Source organism: Typopeltis vanoorti, chromosome 14 (assembly GCF_054136105.1).
Source record: "Typopeltis vanoorti isolate ZY-2024b chromosome 14, IOZ_Tvanoo_1.0, whole genome shotgun sequence".
Lineage (NCBI taxonomy): Eukaryota > Metazoa > Arthropoda > Arachnida > Uropygi > Thelyphonidae > Typopeltis > Typopeltis vanoorti.
The window spans coordinates 15,444,898-15,463,126 of NC_143562.1; the positions used below are offsets into that span (position 1 = coordinate 15,444,898).

Consider the following 18,229-nt stretch of genomic DNA (forward strand, 5'->3'; position numbering starts at 1 on the left):
ACATTCAGTTTTATTTCCCTTTTTATATAAGGGTACTCTGAGAGCTCTACTCCAATCATCAGGAATTTGTCCCTCTGTCCAGGCTTTCTGAACTATGCAGTGCAGCCACTGTTAGACTTTTATACCACCATACTTCAGCATTTCTGGTCAAATATCATCAATCCTGCTGCATTTCCACATTTCAAACCTTTCATGGCTTTTTCTACTTCAAGTATGGATATCTATTCTTGACTGTATGCCTGTTGAATGTTTTTTACCTGTGCTATCACTGCTTGTTTCATTTAGCAATTTTTGAAAGTAATTACTCCATACTTCAAGGATATCTTTTTCTCGCGTTTTCATGTCACCTTTATCATCTCTAACTCCTTTAACAGCACTCGTTCCTCCATTTCTAAATTTCTTCAACAATCTCCAGAATATCTTACCACCTTCTTGATATTTATTTTCTATTTTCTTGCCAAAGTCCTCTCATGACTTTTGTTTAGCCAGTTTTACACAGTGTTTAGCTTTCTTACATTCATCTCTATATTCTCTAAGAGCAAAAGCTGACTTATTTGCCAGGAACTTTTGATGTGCTTTCTTCTTTTCCTTCACTGCTTCTTTAACTTTCTGTGTTGTCACCATGGAGTTCTAATTCTATCCTTGCAGACAACCTCACTGCATGCATCTCTGGCTGAATCAATCAATGTTTTCTTCAGGATTTGCCACTGAATCTCCAAGATTTGGTTCCTGTTCTCAAACTCTTTCATTTTTAATTCAATAATCTTTGTGCATTTTAGTCTACAGTTCAAATCTGAGAGCTGCTCAACTTTTATTCGCTTTAAAACTTTCTTACATGTTATTCTTTTCAATACGAAATTCAATTTTATCCTGATCAAGATTAAATAGTGATTGCTTCCAATTTCAAATCTTGTGTACACTCTGGTGTCCTGCACCAGGGAGAAAACATCACTATCAACAATAACATTCAATGAGACTTTTCTTATTCCTTGACTCTTCTCTCCATGTGAATTTGTGCACATTTTTATGTTGGAACATGGTGTTAGTAATAACCAGTCCATGTCCTGAGCAAAAATCCAAGGTATTTTGCCATTATTATTAGCATTGCTCTTTTCTCCAAATTTTCTCAAAATATTTTTGTATGTCTAACAATCATTTCCTATTCTCCTATTTAGATCCACAACAAGGACCAACTTTTCCTTTTTCGTTGTGTCAGTTATTAAGCATCAAAATATTCCTCCACTTCTACCTTAGTAGAACCCTTTGTGGGACCATAGGCACAAATAAATCTCATTGTCCAATTCCTCATTCTGATATTTGCCCACATTACTCTACTTGAGACTGAATGCCATTCATCAAGAGTAGTCTTGTATTTGTGTTGAATACTATGGGTATCCTTCTTTTCCTTGATTGTCATTTCCTGAATATAACATTTTGTATTTTTTGCTCAGAAAGATCTCACCAGTTTCTGTCTTCTAATTTACACAATTTACACAATAATTCTAATTCTTCAGCTAGCTGAAGAATTAGAATTATGTCTAATTCTTCAGCTAGCTCCATTTCTTTGCCATTCAGGCTTCTTATGTTGATAGTACCGATCTTTAACTCTGGTGATGTTGAGTTGGGGTGTGCTTTCAGATTTGTTCCAGTAGCTGACTTTTCGCTGTTCGCTCTGGTACCCTGACGAAAACAATGGGGACCTTGTTTAACTGGGCGATCTCCCAGCCGGCATGAAATTTTGTAATGTTGTACCATCATTTTCTATATACAAATTGAACAACAGTGCCCCCAAAACTGACCTCTGTGGCATATGGTATGAAGGTCAGCAATAACAAGACAATGAAAATGGGCAGAAGCATTGCTCTCCATTCTCTGCATTGTGAATGGAGAGCCTATAGAACAAGTAAAACATTTCAGCTGCTTAGGCACGATTTTTAGTGAAGATGATAAATTAAATATGGAATCAACAGAATCAACAAAGCTGGTATGGAGAGAAGTTAATGAATAAAAGTATGAATACATTTATATGGAATAAGAGAGAAATTAGCCAAAACATAAATTAGCTGTATACAAGGCAGTGTTCAAACCAATTTTAACTTATGGATCTGAGAGCTTGTTCAGAAGTAAAACACTTGACCAAAGACTAGAGACTGCAGATATGAGAGTCCTGAGAAAGATTAGAGGCATGAACAGATGGCATCAATGGCAATATCATATTAAAAATGAGGATATTAGGAAAGAACTTAATGTTGTTATCATCCAGGAATGTGTTAGCAGAGCTAATCTCAGGTTGTATGGTCATTTAAACAGAATGGGAGAGGAAAGATTAGCAAAACAAGTGTTATCTGCGAAGTTGGCAGGAAAAAGACCCAGAAGATGACCAAGATATAGGTGGGGATGCAGTAGAAAGTGCCTTAGAAGACAGAAATGTAAGCTCTGATAACGTTGCAGTCTTGACAGGTAACAGATTGATTTGGAGGAAAAATTGTAGATAGGAAGTTAGTAAAGATGTAAATTTTTCATGGAGTACTATCAAATCCTGTACACCCCTTGAGGGTACATGTCAGGAATTTGATGACGACGATGATGAAGTTAATACTGGTCTTATAAGCACCTTGTATTGAGTTATTTTTGCTTTTCTTGAGATCATATGCAACTTTAAGTTTTCCTGTGTCCATAGTCATCTATTTGTGAAAAGAATGTATTTCTGAATCTTACCACTGATGTCATTTTTATAATTAACTTCAGATCCCAGGTATATAAAGTTACATATAGTTTCAAATTTATAGGAACCAATTTTGATTTGAGAAGGATTATTATCACAAGTTTTTCTTGTTACTGATATATATTTTGTTTTTTCTTGGTTGATCAAACTGATAAAAATTTTTTTTCAATGCTTTTTTTGTCCTCCTTGTAATATTGATATCTTTTGCATGTGCTAGAACTTTGTACTGACTTGTAGAATATAGTTCCTCTTGTATTAATACCAGCATCTCTGAAAATCTTTTAAAGCACTATATTAAACAGTAAGCAAGCTGATGCATCCCCTTGTCAAACACCATTTTTTAAATGTGTTGAATTTTAATCTGACATTGAGTGTTTCTCATTGTAGCTTTAAATAAGGCAATAAATTTCTGAAGTATCATGTAGTTCCCTCATTGCAATAAATAAATTAGATTTGTGTATGCTATCATAAGCAGCTCTAAAATCTATAAACAATAACAGTCTGGGTATGTTTAAGTTTGCCGGCAAAGGTTGGTCAATTGGTAGAGCCTCTGCTACTAATGGCTCAGTTAAGTAAGTTTGAGCGTGGTTAGTAGTTGGAAGGGAACCAATCGTTCGATGCTGTCGGCACACTCTCCCTCGATGAGTCTTTGGACTCCCTGGAGGTGTCAAAATAATAATAATAATAAGTTATCTGACACAAGCAATAATTCTTTATCAAGAATCATGCAAAGAAATAGAGTGAAATCAGGAAAGCAGTGTGTGAAAAGAAAATGTTATGGAGATACAAGATTTGGTAATGATCAGCTGCATGAGGACATAAAATGCTGCTAGAAAGGTGACAAGCATTGGTAAAGATTTTGGACCAATCAGACCAAAAATAATTCATCATTTCTTCTGCCAAATGGCAAATAAGAGGCAAAAAAATTATGGAATGTTGAAATTCACCTTGAGTCTGTCGACTCTGTGGAGGGTGTAATAATAATAATTACTGAATAGTTATGGTAATAGTATGACTCTGGCAAAGAATGTAGCAGAATTACGAGGGAAGTCTAGAAAATTCTAATGAACACCTAGAACAAAAATTAATTAATTTCATGCCTTCTTATATATCCTAAAAGAAAAGATATTTTCTGGAAAAATATTTTTGATTTTTGTTCTAGGTGCTTATCAGAACTTTCCAGATCCCCCTCATATTTAATGAGACCTTTATCAGTTGATATTATGTTGGTGTAATGTGTTGTGCAGCACCTAAAAAGGAGGCAAATGATGTAGATATTAGAGGAGCATCAAATACTGATTGGGCTAAATGTTTATAAGGCTGTTGAAATGGATGACATTATTTTCTCTGGTATCTCAATGGATGACATTATTTTCTCTGGTATCTCAATGGAGTTGGACTCATTATGGGAAGCCCACACTAATCAAAGTTCACACAATACTTATCATACTTCTCCTTGAATTAATTCACTGAAGAAACGCAACTATTTCTGGCAACCCCCTCCCAGCAAAGTATACCCTTGCTAATGACTCGCACAATTTCCATGTTTGATTCCCCCTCCCCTCCCCGTTCACTCACTTCTTGTTATGTATTGAAAGAAGTCCTCAGGATCCTGCAGACCCCCCTTTAATAACTTATGTTTCAAACCAGACCAGTCTATTTTCATAGGAGGCATTCTATAGTCCTGCCAGAATCTTGATATCACTTCTCAATCCTCTCCACTGGTTTCTCATCACCATGGAATCCGTTCAACAAGATCTGCATGAATATGTGGCCTTCTTAAAGCCTTGTATTTTAAAGACGAATAATAACCTATGAGGTTATTATTCCTTCTTATTAGCGTGTTCTTCCACAACCACATAATCTGATGTGCTATTTTGACTGCTTTCGAAGTATTCCTCTAAACTTCTCCCTGTCAACAGGCACACCCAAAATCCCTGGCCTCATCAATTTCCTGCAGTTCAAATTTCATCACTGTAGTTATATTGCTTGCAATCTCTTCATCCCAGAGTGCATAACCTTATGCTTGGTCATGTTAAATTTGCAGCTGTTAGCATTTGTCCATACTGTCAGTCAGTCTAAGTCATTCTGTAAGATCTCTATATCATCTTCATTGATTGTCACTCTTCCTAGCTTTGCATCATTGACAAGCAACTGAATATTTCCCCTTAAATCATTTCCGATATCACTTATGTACAGAGCTAGACCCAAGTATTAAGTACCCTGAAATAAACCACAAGTCACCCACCTTCTCCTGGATTGAATTCTCCTATATACTACTCTTTACTATCTATCCATCCCCATATGTAGCACAGTTCTTTGTAGTCTCCTGTCAAGTGCCTTTACAAAGTCCAGCAGTATCACTGTGTAGTTATTTCCTTTATCCAGATCAGTTGTCACTTTATTATTAAAAAGTGACACCATGGGACATCTCTACAGAGGAACAACACAAAACTGTGCTCTCCTCTGTAGAGAATCATATTCCTGTCTGCCCAGTCTTGAATTCTGTCTTTCATCAACTTCTCTGACACCACCTTAAGATAATGATTGTCTTGTAATTTGCTGCCTCTGTCTTGGAGCCTCCTTTATGGAGCAAAACTATTTTGTTCCTCTTTCCATTTTCTAGGCACATTCTAAAAACTGGGGCCAACAGCTTGCCAGCTCCTTTGCATGTTCTCGTAATACATGCACTGATTTCTCATCTAATCCCATGGTCATTTTTTCTCCTTCTCCTACCCACAAAAGGTTGTAAAAAACTTATTGTACATTAGTACTATGGGTGAACTGAGAATTTTTTAACTTGATCCAGAAGTTCTGCTCTAGAGACCAAACATGAAACTTTTTTCATGCCACTTCAGGCAGTGTTTTCACTCACTCACACACATATACACAGAGAGAGAGAGAGAGAGCAATTTGCCTTAAGGTTCTTCAATATTATAATGATCACTCTAGCAGTAGAATATCTAGACCTTGATTGTATGCTTGCAAAATGATCACTCAGTAATTCAACTATTTTGTTTGCTTCTGTTACCTCCCAACTCATTTAAAGTCATTCTTCCTTTTATTCACCACATAGCAAAAGAACTCTTTGGAATTTCCTTTGGCCTGATCAGATATAAATATCCTTTCATCATGAAGAGAATGGAAGTTGGGTCTTTTGGAATCAAAGGGTGCATTGTCCCATTGTTTCTCCAGTTGTGCTAATTATGTTTCACCATGTTGAAAGTTTTTCACTTGGTTATATTATAAATTAAAGATACCAAGAAATTATATACTTGATTTAATCCATTATCCAAGTGTAAGCAAACAAAGTTTGTGCCTGAAGTATCTTTCAGGACTGGGACAACGCATGGCAAAGGTGGTATGATTTACATCATTTGCCTTAATATCCCATAATACAAAGAACATCTCCTTGCAGACATGTATAATGCTATGCATTATGGAAAGGGTCACTACAAAGACTGATTTCGACTTTATTGAGGTCTCATCAGTGGGAGCCAGACCCAGGGGTGGAGATACCAAGGTTAAAGTAATGCAGAAGTCATATTTTCCTATAATTTTCCTATATTTTCCACCCTAAAACATTGACAAAAGGTGTCCAAGGCATAGGTATTTGATTGATTACCAAATGACAGATTGTAAAAACTTTAGAAGATGAGAATGGATAATTGGTTGGTTAGACAAATTGTAGATTGGCTCTCTGAACAATACCAACACATTGTGTATAATGTGTTGGTATTGTTCTGGGAATCTTCAGTTGTTTGCTGATGATGCAAAGTTGGGGAGAATTATAAGGACTTTTACTAATGTTAATTCCCTTCATGAAGATTTGAATAGGCTTGAATGAGGTTTTGATTTTAATATTAATAAGTGCACAGTTCTACTTTGGAGTGCAGAGATGTATTGTTGAAGCTGTGCTTCAGGAAGTGAATGAGATTTGAAATAGGGGATGGGGAGTTAAGTCGACAGTGGACTGAAGTTTAAATAGCACATTGTAATTGTTACAAAGGCTATGCATCACATTGCAACTATGATAGGGAGTATGTTGACAAGTAGGGGTAAAGAGATGGTTGTGTCACTGTATAAATCATCATTCAGACCCTAATCACACATGTACTATTGTGCTCATATTTGGTTGCTTAGATCTGATTATAATGTGGAAACATTGGAGGGGTCCAAAGATGAACAATCATTGCAATCCCAGACTCTGAAATGTTGGTTACGTAGAGAATGTAAATTGCAGAGTTTGATAGATATGCAAAAAAAAACCGTTGATATGTCATTGAGAGGATTTTGCGAGATTAATAGAAGAGAGGATTAAAAAAAAAAAAAAAAAGAGTGGAAGGTGAGAGGGAAGAACAAGTGGTCATTCCTGGAAGTTGTGTAAAGATGTGATGAAGAGGAGTGTGAGGAGTAGATTTTTTGCATAGAGTGATAAATAAGTAGAGCTTATTGCCAGAATGAATTTTGAATGCTGAGAGCTTAAATGGGCTTTGAAGTTCAATATGATAGATAAGTTGCTAGTTTAATGAACTACCCATGACAAGTCTACTGATCCAGTAGGGATTGCTGTAATAACATTATGATTGTGTAAAACTCCCCATTGTAGAAACCACAATGAAGGCTTCCTATTAATAAGCTCTTATAAAGCACTCTCCCTTCTTGGACTTGAAGCTTTAAATGCAATCATGTGCACTTTGCTTTGTGTTGCCTGTGTTCACATGAGTTTTTTATATTGTATTTCCAATGATGTTCTGCAACAGAAATGAAATATTTGGAAACATTAAACCATTATTTAATTCATTCTTATATGCTGCCTTCATTAAATCATAAAATATAACCATCAATAGTTAAGCTTGAATATATGCTTTAACTTTGCATGATCTGTTTTGTGGAGCTGCTACCTGAAATCTATAAAAATCACATTAAAACCCTGCTCGAGCTTGCCATGATTAGACAATAAACCATTAAAAAAGTTGTGGTTTGGAGTAACAAATCAAAATATTCTTTAGATTTCGGTTTCAGTAGCACAGCTGCCAGGAAAACAATTAGGCAGCATGTATCAATCTTGTTAAGTATGGTAGTGTTATTGCCCAAGGGATGCAACTCCTGGTTTGTGCTAGGATCTTTTTGTTGTAACCTAGAGAAATAAACACTGACCATTTGATTAAGGTTTCCAGATTATCCAACTATCCATTGTATTATATAATTTACATCTAGTTTCCAAATTTCCATTGATAATCACCCTTTATTTCTTTTAGCATATCCCATATCTGCTGTATCATTAAGAACTTTTTTTGTTTTTCAAATACATAATCCAGTTTTTAGATGGCGATCTGATTGAATATTGGCATTTCTTTTACTTCATACATCTAATATGATTTTCCTGCACTTTCTGCTGTGGAAGTATAATCTATTTGATTTTCTTTTTCCCATCTAATCTGATGACACCAGGTTACTTGATGTTATTTTATGCTGGAAAATCATGCAACCTATTCCAAATTATATGTTCCTTCAGTAATTTGCCATTTACATTGTTTCTCTCCCAAATAATGTTTATCCACCCTGATACTGCAGTTTCTGTTGGAGCAGTTGTTGATGCTTTTCATTATTTGTACCAACTTGATCATTACAGCTGATCATAAAAAATATAGTTAACTTGCATTATTTTCATTGTCTTACCATATAGAACTTTTTATCTTCTTAGATCCATTTTCTTAGATTCTTAGAAATAAGAATTGATCAATTTGTGTCCACCAAAGAATTCATCTGATTTCTGCATTTATTTGATGTAATATTTAGATTTGCAGAAACTGGTAGGTTGATAACTTAGATCCTATTTGTGGATTGGGCTACTACCTTTGAAAGCATCCAGACATGCATTTCCTTTCATGCAGATGTTGCAATTATACCACAGATCAGAGACCAGTCATCAGAGGCTATATATATATATATATATAATATATATCATGACATCAAAGACTTTATGATATTACTACTTCTTATACCATAAGCATTATCTTAACAGCACTGGGGATTGAATTTTAAATTCAATTATGTAATTTTCAGTTTTGAAATTGAATATATAAACAGAAAGATTGGGGCTTCTATGGGAACAGCCCGCCTCGGATACAATACCTGTCAAACTAAGAAAATGGATCTCCAAAGAGTGCGTGTGTGCGCACGCTTGAAGAACTGCATGCATTCTTAGATCACCTCAGTGACACAATTCTAAGAATGCTTTACTCTTGAATTAGAAGTAGATACCCTTTTACTCATATTTGTTGCTGATTTAAGGACCAGATCTGTTGCATTTCATCAGTTGATTCTTCCATTAAGGTATTAGAAACTGAAGGACAGCTTAAATCATTGGTATTGGTTGAAGTAACCAACAGTTTTGTATTCATGGTAGAAATTATAATGTGATTTCTTTTATTCAGAGAATAAAAGAAAGATATTTGGATGGTTAAATACACTACAATTAGAGATAATATATGCTTTGGGAGATGGGGGGGGGGGGGGGATATTTAGTAACTTCAGTAATGTTGCCTGCTCTCAGTATATAAAAACATAATAATAAATAAATAAATAAAATCATGAAGTAACTTCATACACCAACTATTGTTTCCATATGCTTGAGCATAATATAGATGAACCATGACTATAATTCTTCATAAATATGATAAAAAAATGGCATATGAATTACTAAAAAAAGGTGAATTAAAAAATCCCAAGGAACAATTTTTTTAGTTTCTTAAAAGGGCATATATTCTGTTCAATACACATTCACTTATGCACACACAAAGTTTTCTTCAAAAATTAATGTAACTAAACTAATTTTTGAATATCTTTGCCGATGAGTCAGCTTATCCTGAAATTCAATCAAATGTATGGTGGTTTAAATGCTGTTCTATCCAAATGCTCTATTTTCTGGAAAACAATGAGTTACTTATGTAAGTACCAAACACCAGGAGTCAGCTTTAGTAAAATTGGTGCTGCATATTTCTTCTTCTTCTTCTCTTCAAGGATTAGGAATTTGCCTGTTCTGGCTTTGCTGGTCTTTCTCTCTCTCTCTCTCTTTCCCTTTGGTCTACATTCATCCACCTATAATATCTAAAGTAAATCATTTCTATATCTTTTAAATTTGCTATCAAAATTAATTGAACTTTTAATTGATAGGTTATCTACTTACATAGTTTTTTAAATCACATTAAATAATATTTATCACATGTAACCTCCATGATGTTTGCTTTATAGCTATGGGTGTAGCCACATTAGGTGTGGGCTTGCTAATAAGAATGATGATATCTTTTCTGGTTGTCTTTGGAGCTGGATTTTCTTTAAAGGAACAACTGTTTATTGCTATTGCTTGGCTTCCAAAGGCTACTGTACAGGTAAGAAAATGAAGTTTAATTCAAAGTTATGTTTATGTAGGATTAAAAATTTAGAACTGTGATTGTAGTCAGATTTTTATCTTGATTTTGGTATTTTCTGTTCCTTATCTTTAAATCATTAAGCAATTGAAATACAAAATTATAATATCAAAATGATATTTATTAAGTGTTTATTTTATGTAGTGACAGTACACTGTTGGCATTGCAATGTTTAAACATATCGCTGAAGTTTATAAAATATACAGCAATCCCTCGATTAATGCGCCTAATGTGTTCTTTAAAACAGGCACATTAATCGAAAATGCACTAATCGAATATAATAACCTACGGGAAAAAAGTATAATTCGTCCCTCAAATTTCTTTTTTGACCCTTAATTTTTTTATAAAATTATTAGGGTATATCTCAGGGGCTAGTTAAAGGAAACCATGAAGCTGAAAAGACAATAAAACATATTCAGAATATAAATTTATTATTCTACTTCTTAACAAAGAATTGAGCTAATGTAGTTTGGCAGGCATTCTGTTTCTTTTTTCATACAACTGTGTGCATAGAAATAGTGTAGTATGCCATTAAAAATAATTTTGTAAAATGTTTTAAATCGGTAACTAAATTATTTCATCCTGGTGAGTGATATTTTAAAATAGTTAGCATAAAAAAATGTGTAGATGTAAAATTTTTAAACTCTGTAACATTTATTTTTAAGATATATATATATATATATGCACATTAATCAAATTTGGGTATAGAAAAAAAATGATGTACTAATCGAGGGCTCATTAATTGAGGTATTGCTGTACTTGAATGTGGATTCACAGTAGTTTGTATTGTGTTATGGAGTTGTTCTTGTTGGTTAGTTAGCTTAATTTTTATTAATATATTTGAGGATAAGAAATAGTTTCGATTGAAATTCTCTTTGTTGTGTCACATAATTATTTTTACGTGACACCTCCAAGAAGTGCAAAGACTCATCGAGGAGGGCACCTAATTTACAACTTTCCATCTCCACCACTCAATCCACCAACTACACCATCACCATCTACTACTCACCCACAAACATCCATGCCTACAGCGGGATTTGAACCCACAGCCTTTTGGTTATAGAGCTGATACACTAACCACTTGGCCAACCAGGCCAGCAAATACAGAACACTGTTGAAGGAAAGATCATTGTTTAAGAAGATTGGTGTCATGAGCAGTTACATCGCATATCAGACTTGTGTCTTATAATTAAACAAACAGTATTTGATGCTTAAGGATCAAACTGTATAACTGAGAGGAGACCTCCACATTGCCTTTAAAGGAATGTGGAGAACCGACCAGGGCTTCTGACCTAACGTCCAATCCTCACCTTCTTGTGGTGCACCCTGTTGGGTATCTACCTGCATACTGAACAAACGAGAATGGGCTGGCAATTTGGGATTTAGCCGACCAAATTGTAATTATTATTGACTTAAACCAAATTATAAAATGATGGTACAACATGACAAAATTTCATGCTGGCTGGGGCGTCGCCTGATTAAACAAGGCCCCCATTGTTTTCACCAGGGAATAGGGTAAACAGTGAAAAGTCAGCTACAGGAACAAATCTGAAAAAAACGCATCAACTCAACATCACCAGATTTAAAGATCGGTACTATCATCATAAGAAGCCTGAAGGGCAAAGAAATGGAGCTAGCTGAGGAATTAGATAAGTACCAGATTGACATAATAGGGGTGACTGAAACAAAAAAGACAAAAACTGGCAAGATCTTTCTGAGCAATAAATATAAAATCTTATATTCAGACAATGACAATCAAGGAAAAGAAGGAGTAGCCATTGTATTCAACACTAAATACAAGGCTAATCTTCTTGAATGGCAGGCAGTCTCAAGTAGAGTGATGTGGGCAAATATCAGAATGGGGAACTGGACAATAAGACTTATTTGTGCCTATGGCCCCGCTGAAGGTTCTACTAAGGTAGAAGTGGAGGAATTTTTTAATGCTTTAGAGAAAGCATCTGACACAATGAAAAAGGAAAAGTTGGTCCTTGTTGGGATTCTAAATAGTAGAGTAGGAAATGATTGTCAGAAATACAAAAATATATTCGGAATATTTGGAGAAAAGAGCAAAGCTAATAATAATGGCAAATATTTGTTGGATTTCTGCTCAAGACATGGACTGGTTATTACTAACACCATTTTCCAACATAAAAATGTGCACAAATTCACATTGAGAAAAGAGGCAAAGAATAAGAAAAGTCTCATTGAATGTTATTGTTGATAGTGATGTTTTCTCTCTGGTGCAGGACACCAGAGTGTACAAAGGATTTGAAATTGGAAGCAATCACTATTTAGTCTTGAGCAGGATAAAATTGAATTTCATATTGAAAAGAATAAAATGTAAGAAAGTTTTAAAGTGAATAAAAGTTGAACAGCTCTCAGATGTGAACTGTAGACTAAAATACACAAAGATTATTGAAGAAAAAATGAACGAGTTTGAGAAGAGGAACCAAACTTTAGAGATTTAGTGGCAAGCCTTGAAAAAACCTTGATTGATTCAGCCAGAGAGGCATGGGGTGAGGTTGTCTGCAAGGATAGAAAAATCAGAACTCCATGGTGAAGGAAAAGAAGAAATCATATGAAAGTTCCTGGCAAATAAGTCAGCTTTTGCTCTTAGAGAATACAGAGACAAATGTAAGAAAGCTAAACACTGTGTAAAACTAGCTAAACAATAGTCATGGGAGGACTTTGGCAAGAACATAGAAAATAAATATCATGAAGGTGGCAAAATATTTTGAAGGTTATTGAAGAAGCTTAGAAATGGAGGAAAGAATACTGTAAAAGGAGTTAGAGATGATAAAGGTGACGTGAAAACGGGAGAAAAAGATATCCTTGAAGTAATTACTCGAAGATATCCTTCGAGTAATTGCTAAATGAAACAAGTAGTGATATCACAGTGGTAAAAAACACTCAACAGGCATACAGTCAGGAATACATTTCCATACTTGAAGTAGAAAACGCCATCAAAGGCTTAAAATGTGGAAAGGCAGCATAAGTAGATAATATTCGACCAGAAATGCTGAAATATGGTGGTATAAAAGTCTTACAGTCGCTGCACTGCATAGTTCAGAAGGCCTGGACAGATTGATGAATTCCCGATGATTGGAGTAGAGCTCTCATAGTACCCATATATAAAAAGGGAAATAAAACTGAATGTGAGAATTACACAGGTATTTCCCTACTGAGTGTTCCTGATAAGATATATGCAAGTATACTTGAGAAATGGTTGAGAAGAATTGTAGAAGAGAAGCTTGGTGAAGAGCAAGCTAGATTCCGACCAAATAGAGGCTGTCAGGATCAGATCTTTACTTTACGACAAATAGTGGAGAAATCATGGGAATATAACAAAGATCTCTATTTTAGTTTTGTAGATGAAATGGATATGATAAGGTGCCAAGAGAGAAGCTATTCAATATACTACAGTTATATGGTGTCAATGGGGCATTATATCAAGCAATACTTAGTCTTTATTTGAGTTGCAAGCCAGCACTTAGAATTGAAGGAAGTACAGGAAGATGGTTTAATGTTAAATCTGGTGTGAAACAAGGATGTACATTATCCCCTTTGTTATTCATTATCTATATGGATCACATTATGAAGGAAAGTGGTATTAAACATGATATCAAAATTGGATCAGCTCTTTGCTTTATGCAAACAATGTTATACTTATCAATAAATCCACTACGAGTCTGCAAGATTCCTTGACTAAATTGAATAACTGTTGTAATAGATATGGTATGAAGGTCACCAATAAAAAGACAAAGAAAATAGGCAGAATCGTTGAAAATGTCAACCATTGTGAATGGACAATCTGTGGAAAGTAAAACATTTCACCTACTTAGGCACGATTTTCACTGAAGATGGTAAATTAAATATGGAAATAGACAACAGAATCGATAAAGCTGGTATAGTAGGAAGTCAATTGAATAAATTCATATGGAATAAGAGAGAAATTAGTCGGAACACTAAATTAGCTGTATACAAGACAGTGTTCAAACCAGTTTTAACTTATGGATCTGAAAGCTGGGTCAGAAGTAAAACACTTGACCAAAGACTAGAGACTGCAGATATGAGAGTCATGAGAAAGATTAGAGGCATGAACAGATGGCATCAATGGCAATATCATATTAAAAACGATTATATTAGGAAAGAACTTGACATTGTCAGCATCCAGGAATGCGTTAGCAGAGCTAATCTCAGGTGGTATGGTCATTTAAACAGAATGGGCGAGGAAAGATTGGCAAAACAAGTGTTCTCTACCAGGTTGGCAGGAAAACGACCCAGAGGAAGACCAAGATATAGGTGGTTTGATAGGGTACAAAGTGCCTTAGATGACAGAAATATAAGATCTGATAATATTGGAGTCTTGAGAAGTAACGGACTGATCTGGAGGAATATTGTAGATAGGAAGTTAGTAATGACGTAAATTTTTCATGTAGTGCTATCATATCCTGTACACCCCTTGAGGGTACATGGCAGGAATTTGATGCTGCAAATTTTTAAGTGACTCCATTGAACATTTGGAAGAACAATGTGACATTGCACCCCTTGCTTGGAAAAGACCTGAATTCAATTCTTGTCTTGACAATAGGAATCTTTATATGGGCTTTTTATCAAGTTTTTCATCCTGCATACACGCAATTTACATGTAAAGGCAGTAGATGACATTATGTCTGATGTTAGTGTTGTTATGATAGCAATGCTAGCTGAAGGATTAAGTAGGAGAGATGGTGAGTTGTGTATAGTGGAGTACAGTACCCTCTTGTGATGAGTCCTTGAACCTATCATATAATAGATTTAAAGATTATGACTGAATTGGTGAGGAAAATTTTACTGCTTGGTTACATGGTATAACTTCACGACTAGTCTACTTATGTATTGAAGCTTTTCACTACCCAGACTGTTTTTGACCTTTATTGAAGTCTCATCAGCAGGCACGCCAGACCCAAGCAGTATTGATTTAACTTTGGTATTGTCTCAGGTCTGGCTCCCACTAATGAGTCCTCAGTAACGGTCAAAACCAGTCTAGGTAGTGACAACATCCATAATGTTTTTGCATTATGGGATACTAGGGCAATTGATGCAAAGTCAATGGTCTCTATATACAAGTAGCATAGTCATGAAGTCACTTCATACTTATGCTTAAGCTTGGGTATAGGATTAAAGGAAGAATATAATATACATGGTTAGTGAGATCTCCAATTATTAATTTTGGGGCCTTTCAAATAAGCTGTTTCAAAAACACTGTTTCAAATAAGCTGATGTAACTTATATTAAGTTAAGGTTTTTTAGATCTTCATTCTCTTTCCCAGTTTTCAAGAAATTTCTTTATACGAGTTGCCAAAAGGTGTCACACCTTATTATCAAAATACTCTAGATTAGAGATAGTTGTTGGAAGTTTTTCCACTTGGTATTATATGAAAATATGACTTCTGCATCACTTCAACCTTGGTATCACCTGGGTCTGGCTCCCATTGACAAGACCTCAATAAAGGTCGAAACCAGTCTGGGTGGTGACCCTTCCCATAATGCATAGCATTATACATATCTGTAAGGATATGTGCTTTGCATTGTGGGATACTAAGGCAAGTGATGTGAAGTTATAAGCTTCTATATGCGAGTTGCCCCAGTCCTTAAAATAGTTCAGACGCAAACTTGTTTGCCTACACATGGATAAAGGATTAAACCGAGTATATAATTTCTTTGTATCTTTAATTTATTGTATAACCAAGTGGAAAAACTTCCAACATCCATAAGAATTGATGTTATTTTAAAAACTTAGGTGTAGAATACTAAGTAATATTGTGACTTTGGTGATAATGCAATACATTGCTGATTACCTATTGTACGGTACTTTCTTATTATAGCAAACCCAAAGGGATCTCAGGAGCTAGTATTGGTTAAAGCATACATATATATGAATAAAACTGCCTTTTTAATCCAAAAAGTTGCTTAAAAGTTAATTTTATTAAAGTTGGTTAAAGAATATTATTATTATTATTAAGAGACTCCAGGGAGTTAGAGACTCATCGAGGGAGGCCACATACTACACACACACACACACACACACACCAGCTATCATACTTATTCTTGAATTCATTCACACTACTTGCACTCACAACATCCAATGGCAATCATTCCAATCACACACCACCCTCTGAGAGAAAAATCTAGTATGACCCTTTCAGAAGTTTGTAAGTCTCAATCATATCACCCCTCTTTCTCCTGTTTGCTAGTGTCTGCAGTCTACAAGTTCTCATTCTGTCTTCATAATCAGTATTCCACAATCCTGATATCATTTTTAACACTCTCCTTTGTACTCTCTCCAATATATCACAATCACAACGGAAACCAGGAGACCAGACCTGCGCTCAATAGTCTACGTGAGGTCTTATCAAGGCCTTGTAAAGAGGCAAAATAACATCCTTATCTTTACATGTGAACGTTCGTTTCAGCATTGCAATTATCTTTTGAGTTGTATTTGCAATCTTTGCCACATGGCAAACCACAACCACTTTCACATGCCCACAATTCCAGCCTCTTCAAATCATTCTGCAAAGACTGCATATCAGCAGCATTCCTGATTACAATACCTATCTTTGCATCATCAGCAAATAACTGTATGTCGCTTGTCAAATCCTTCCCAATATCATTAATATACAAATTGAATAACAGTGGACCAAGCACTGATCTTTGTGGTGCACCACTTGTTACCTTAAACTTTGCAGACTCAGATCCCCCATATACCACTTTTTGATATCTGTCAGTCAGCCATCTTCTTATCCATGCTAATATTGTATAACCCAAACCTATTTTCTCCAATTTATGCAGCAGTCTGCCATGCAGTAGTCTGTCAGAAGCCTTAGCAAAATCCAAAAGTATCATGGTGTATCCATTCCCCTTGTCTAGTTCAATAGTAACATTGTTATAGAAGCAAGTTGCTAAAACATGACCTTCCCTTAGTAAACCCATGTTGGTCATCAATGTAGATATTCACTGTCAACCCATTTCTGAATGCAGGGGCCCTAACCAATTTTTCCAAAATCTTCACTACCACTCCTGAGATACTAATTGGTCGATAGTTGGATATATCGGTCTTTTCACTACCCTTGTGCAATGGAATTACCATTCATTCCTGCAGAATCTTCCCTGTTCTGAGACTCATATTAAACATCCTGGTCAAAGGAATGGCCATTTCAGCTGAACACGCTTTTAGCACACGTGCTGATATTCCATCAGTCTGTAAAAATATTTATGTAGCTCCAAAAAGTCTAAATATTTTACATAAATTTTACCAAGGTCAAGCCCAGTAAGAATTGTAACTTGTACATAGATGTTTGTTTAAATGTAAATAATCCCATTGGGAATTGTATATGCTCTCTGCCAAATAAGGGAATATTCTAGAAGGTGTAGTATTAAGGCAATACCTTGCCACTAGTAAACGGTATATTTTTAGCTCTTTGTAAAGATGTCAAATTTTGTGTGTGTTCTACATGGAAACGCTCAAGGTCAGTGCTAGGTGGACCGACAAAAGCTTCAAACAAATGTCCGCTGCCAGAACGAATAGGATTTAGGAAGTGTTGGAGAAAAACAAAGGAATGGTCAGTCTGAGAAAAGGATCAAGGGATTTCACTGAAATGTTCAGAGGTCACGTATCTCTGTGCAAGAATTCGCAAGTGACCGAATAAAAGGCGTTAGCGAAAAGATCGCAACATCGGTTCCAGGAGTTCCTCATCAGTGATCCAGAGGTTGTCGGTCAGTTGTCAAGAAGTCGTCGGCAGTTATCCGTCAGATGTATGTCATCGGGATCGTAACTTCAGGAGAAATCATGCCAGTGATCTAAAAGAAAGATGACGAGGAACTGATCCACCAGGCAAAGCAGATATTTGATGACGAATTGACGAGTCTTTGCCAGGAGCTGTTAACCAGAGGGAAGAAATTGCTCCGTTAGTCCAACGTGCATGCAAGCATTCCACAAGCCGATAATCTTCGTCCGAAGTGCGGTGAGTACAGCATCCCAGAAGCGTCAGTAAATCTATCACCGCCGTAAAGAGGGAGAGAAAAACCTGAC

The 18,229-nt window shown here is 35.6% G+C and overlaps 1 protein-coding gene across 3 annotated transcripts in view; it reads left to right on the forward strand.

Moving 5' to 3' along the window:
- The window catches only part of LOC150099255 (sodium/hydrogen exchanger 9B2-like), a 285,631-nt gene that overhangs the window by 246,603 nt on the left and 20,799 nt on the right, over positions 1 to 18,229 (forward strand). For all 3 annotated transcript variants that reach the window (XM_090403898.1, XM_090403899.1, XM_090403900.1), the window contains exon 11: positions 9,983 to 10,119. In XM_090403898.1, coding sequence (XP_090260024.1) covers positions 9,983 to 10,119 — 137 coding nt within the window. The remainder of the gene's footprint in view (positions 1 to 9,982; positions 10,120 to 18,229) is intronic.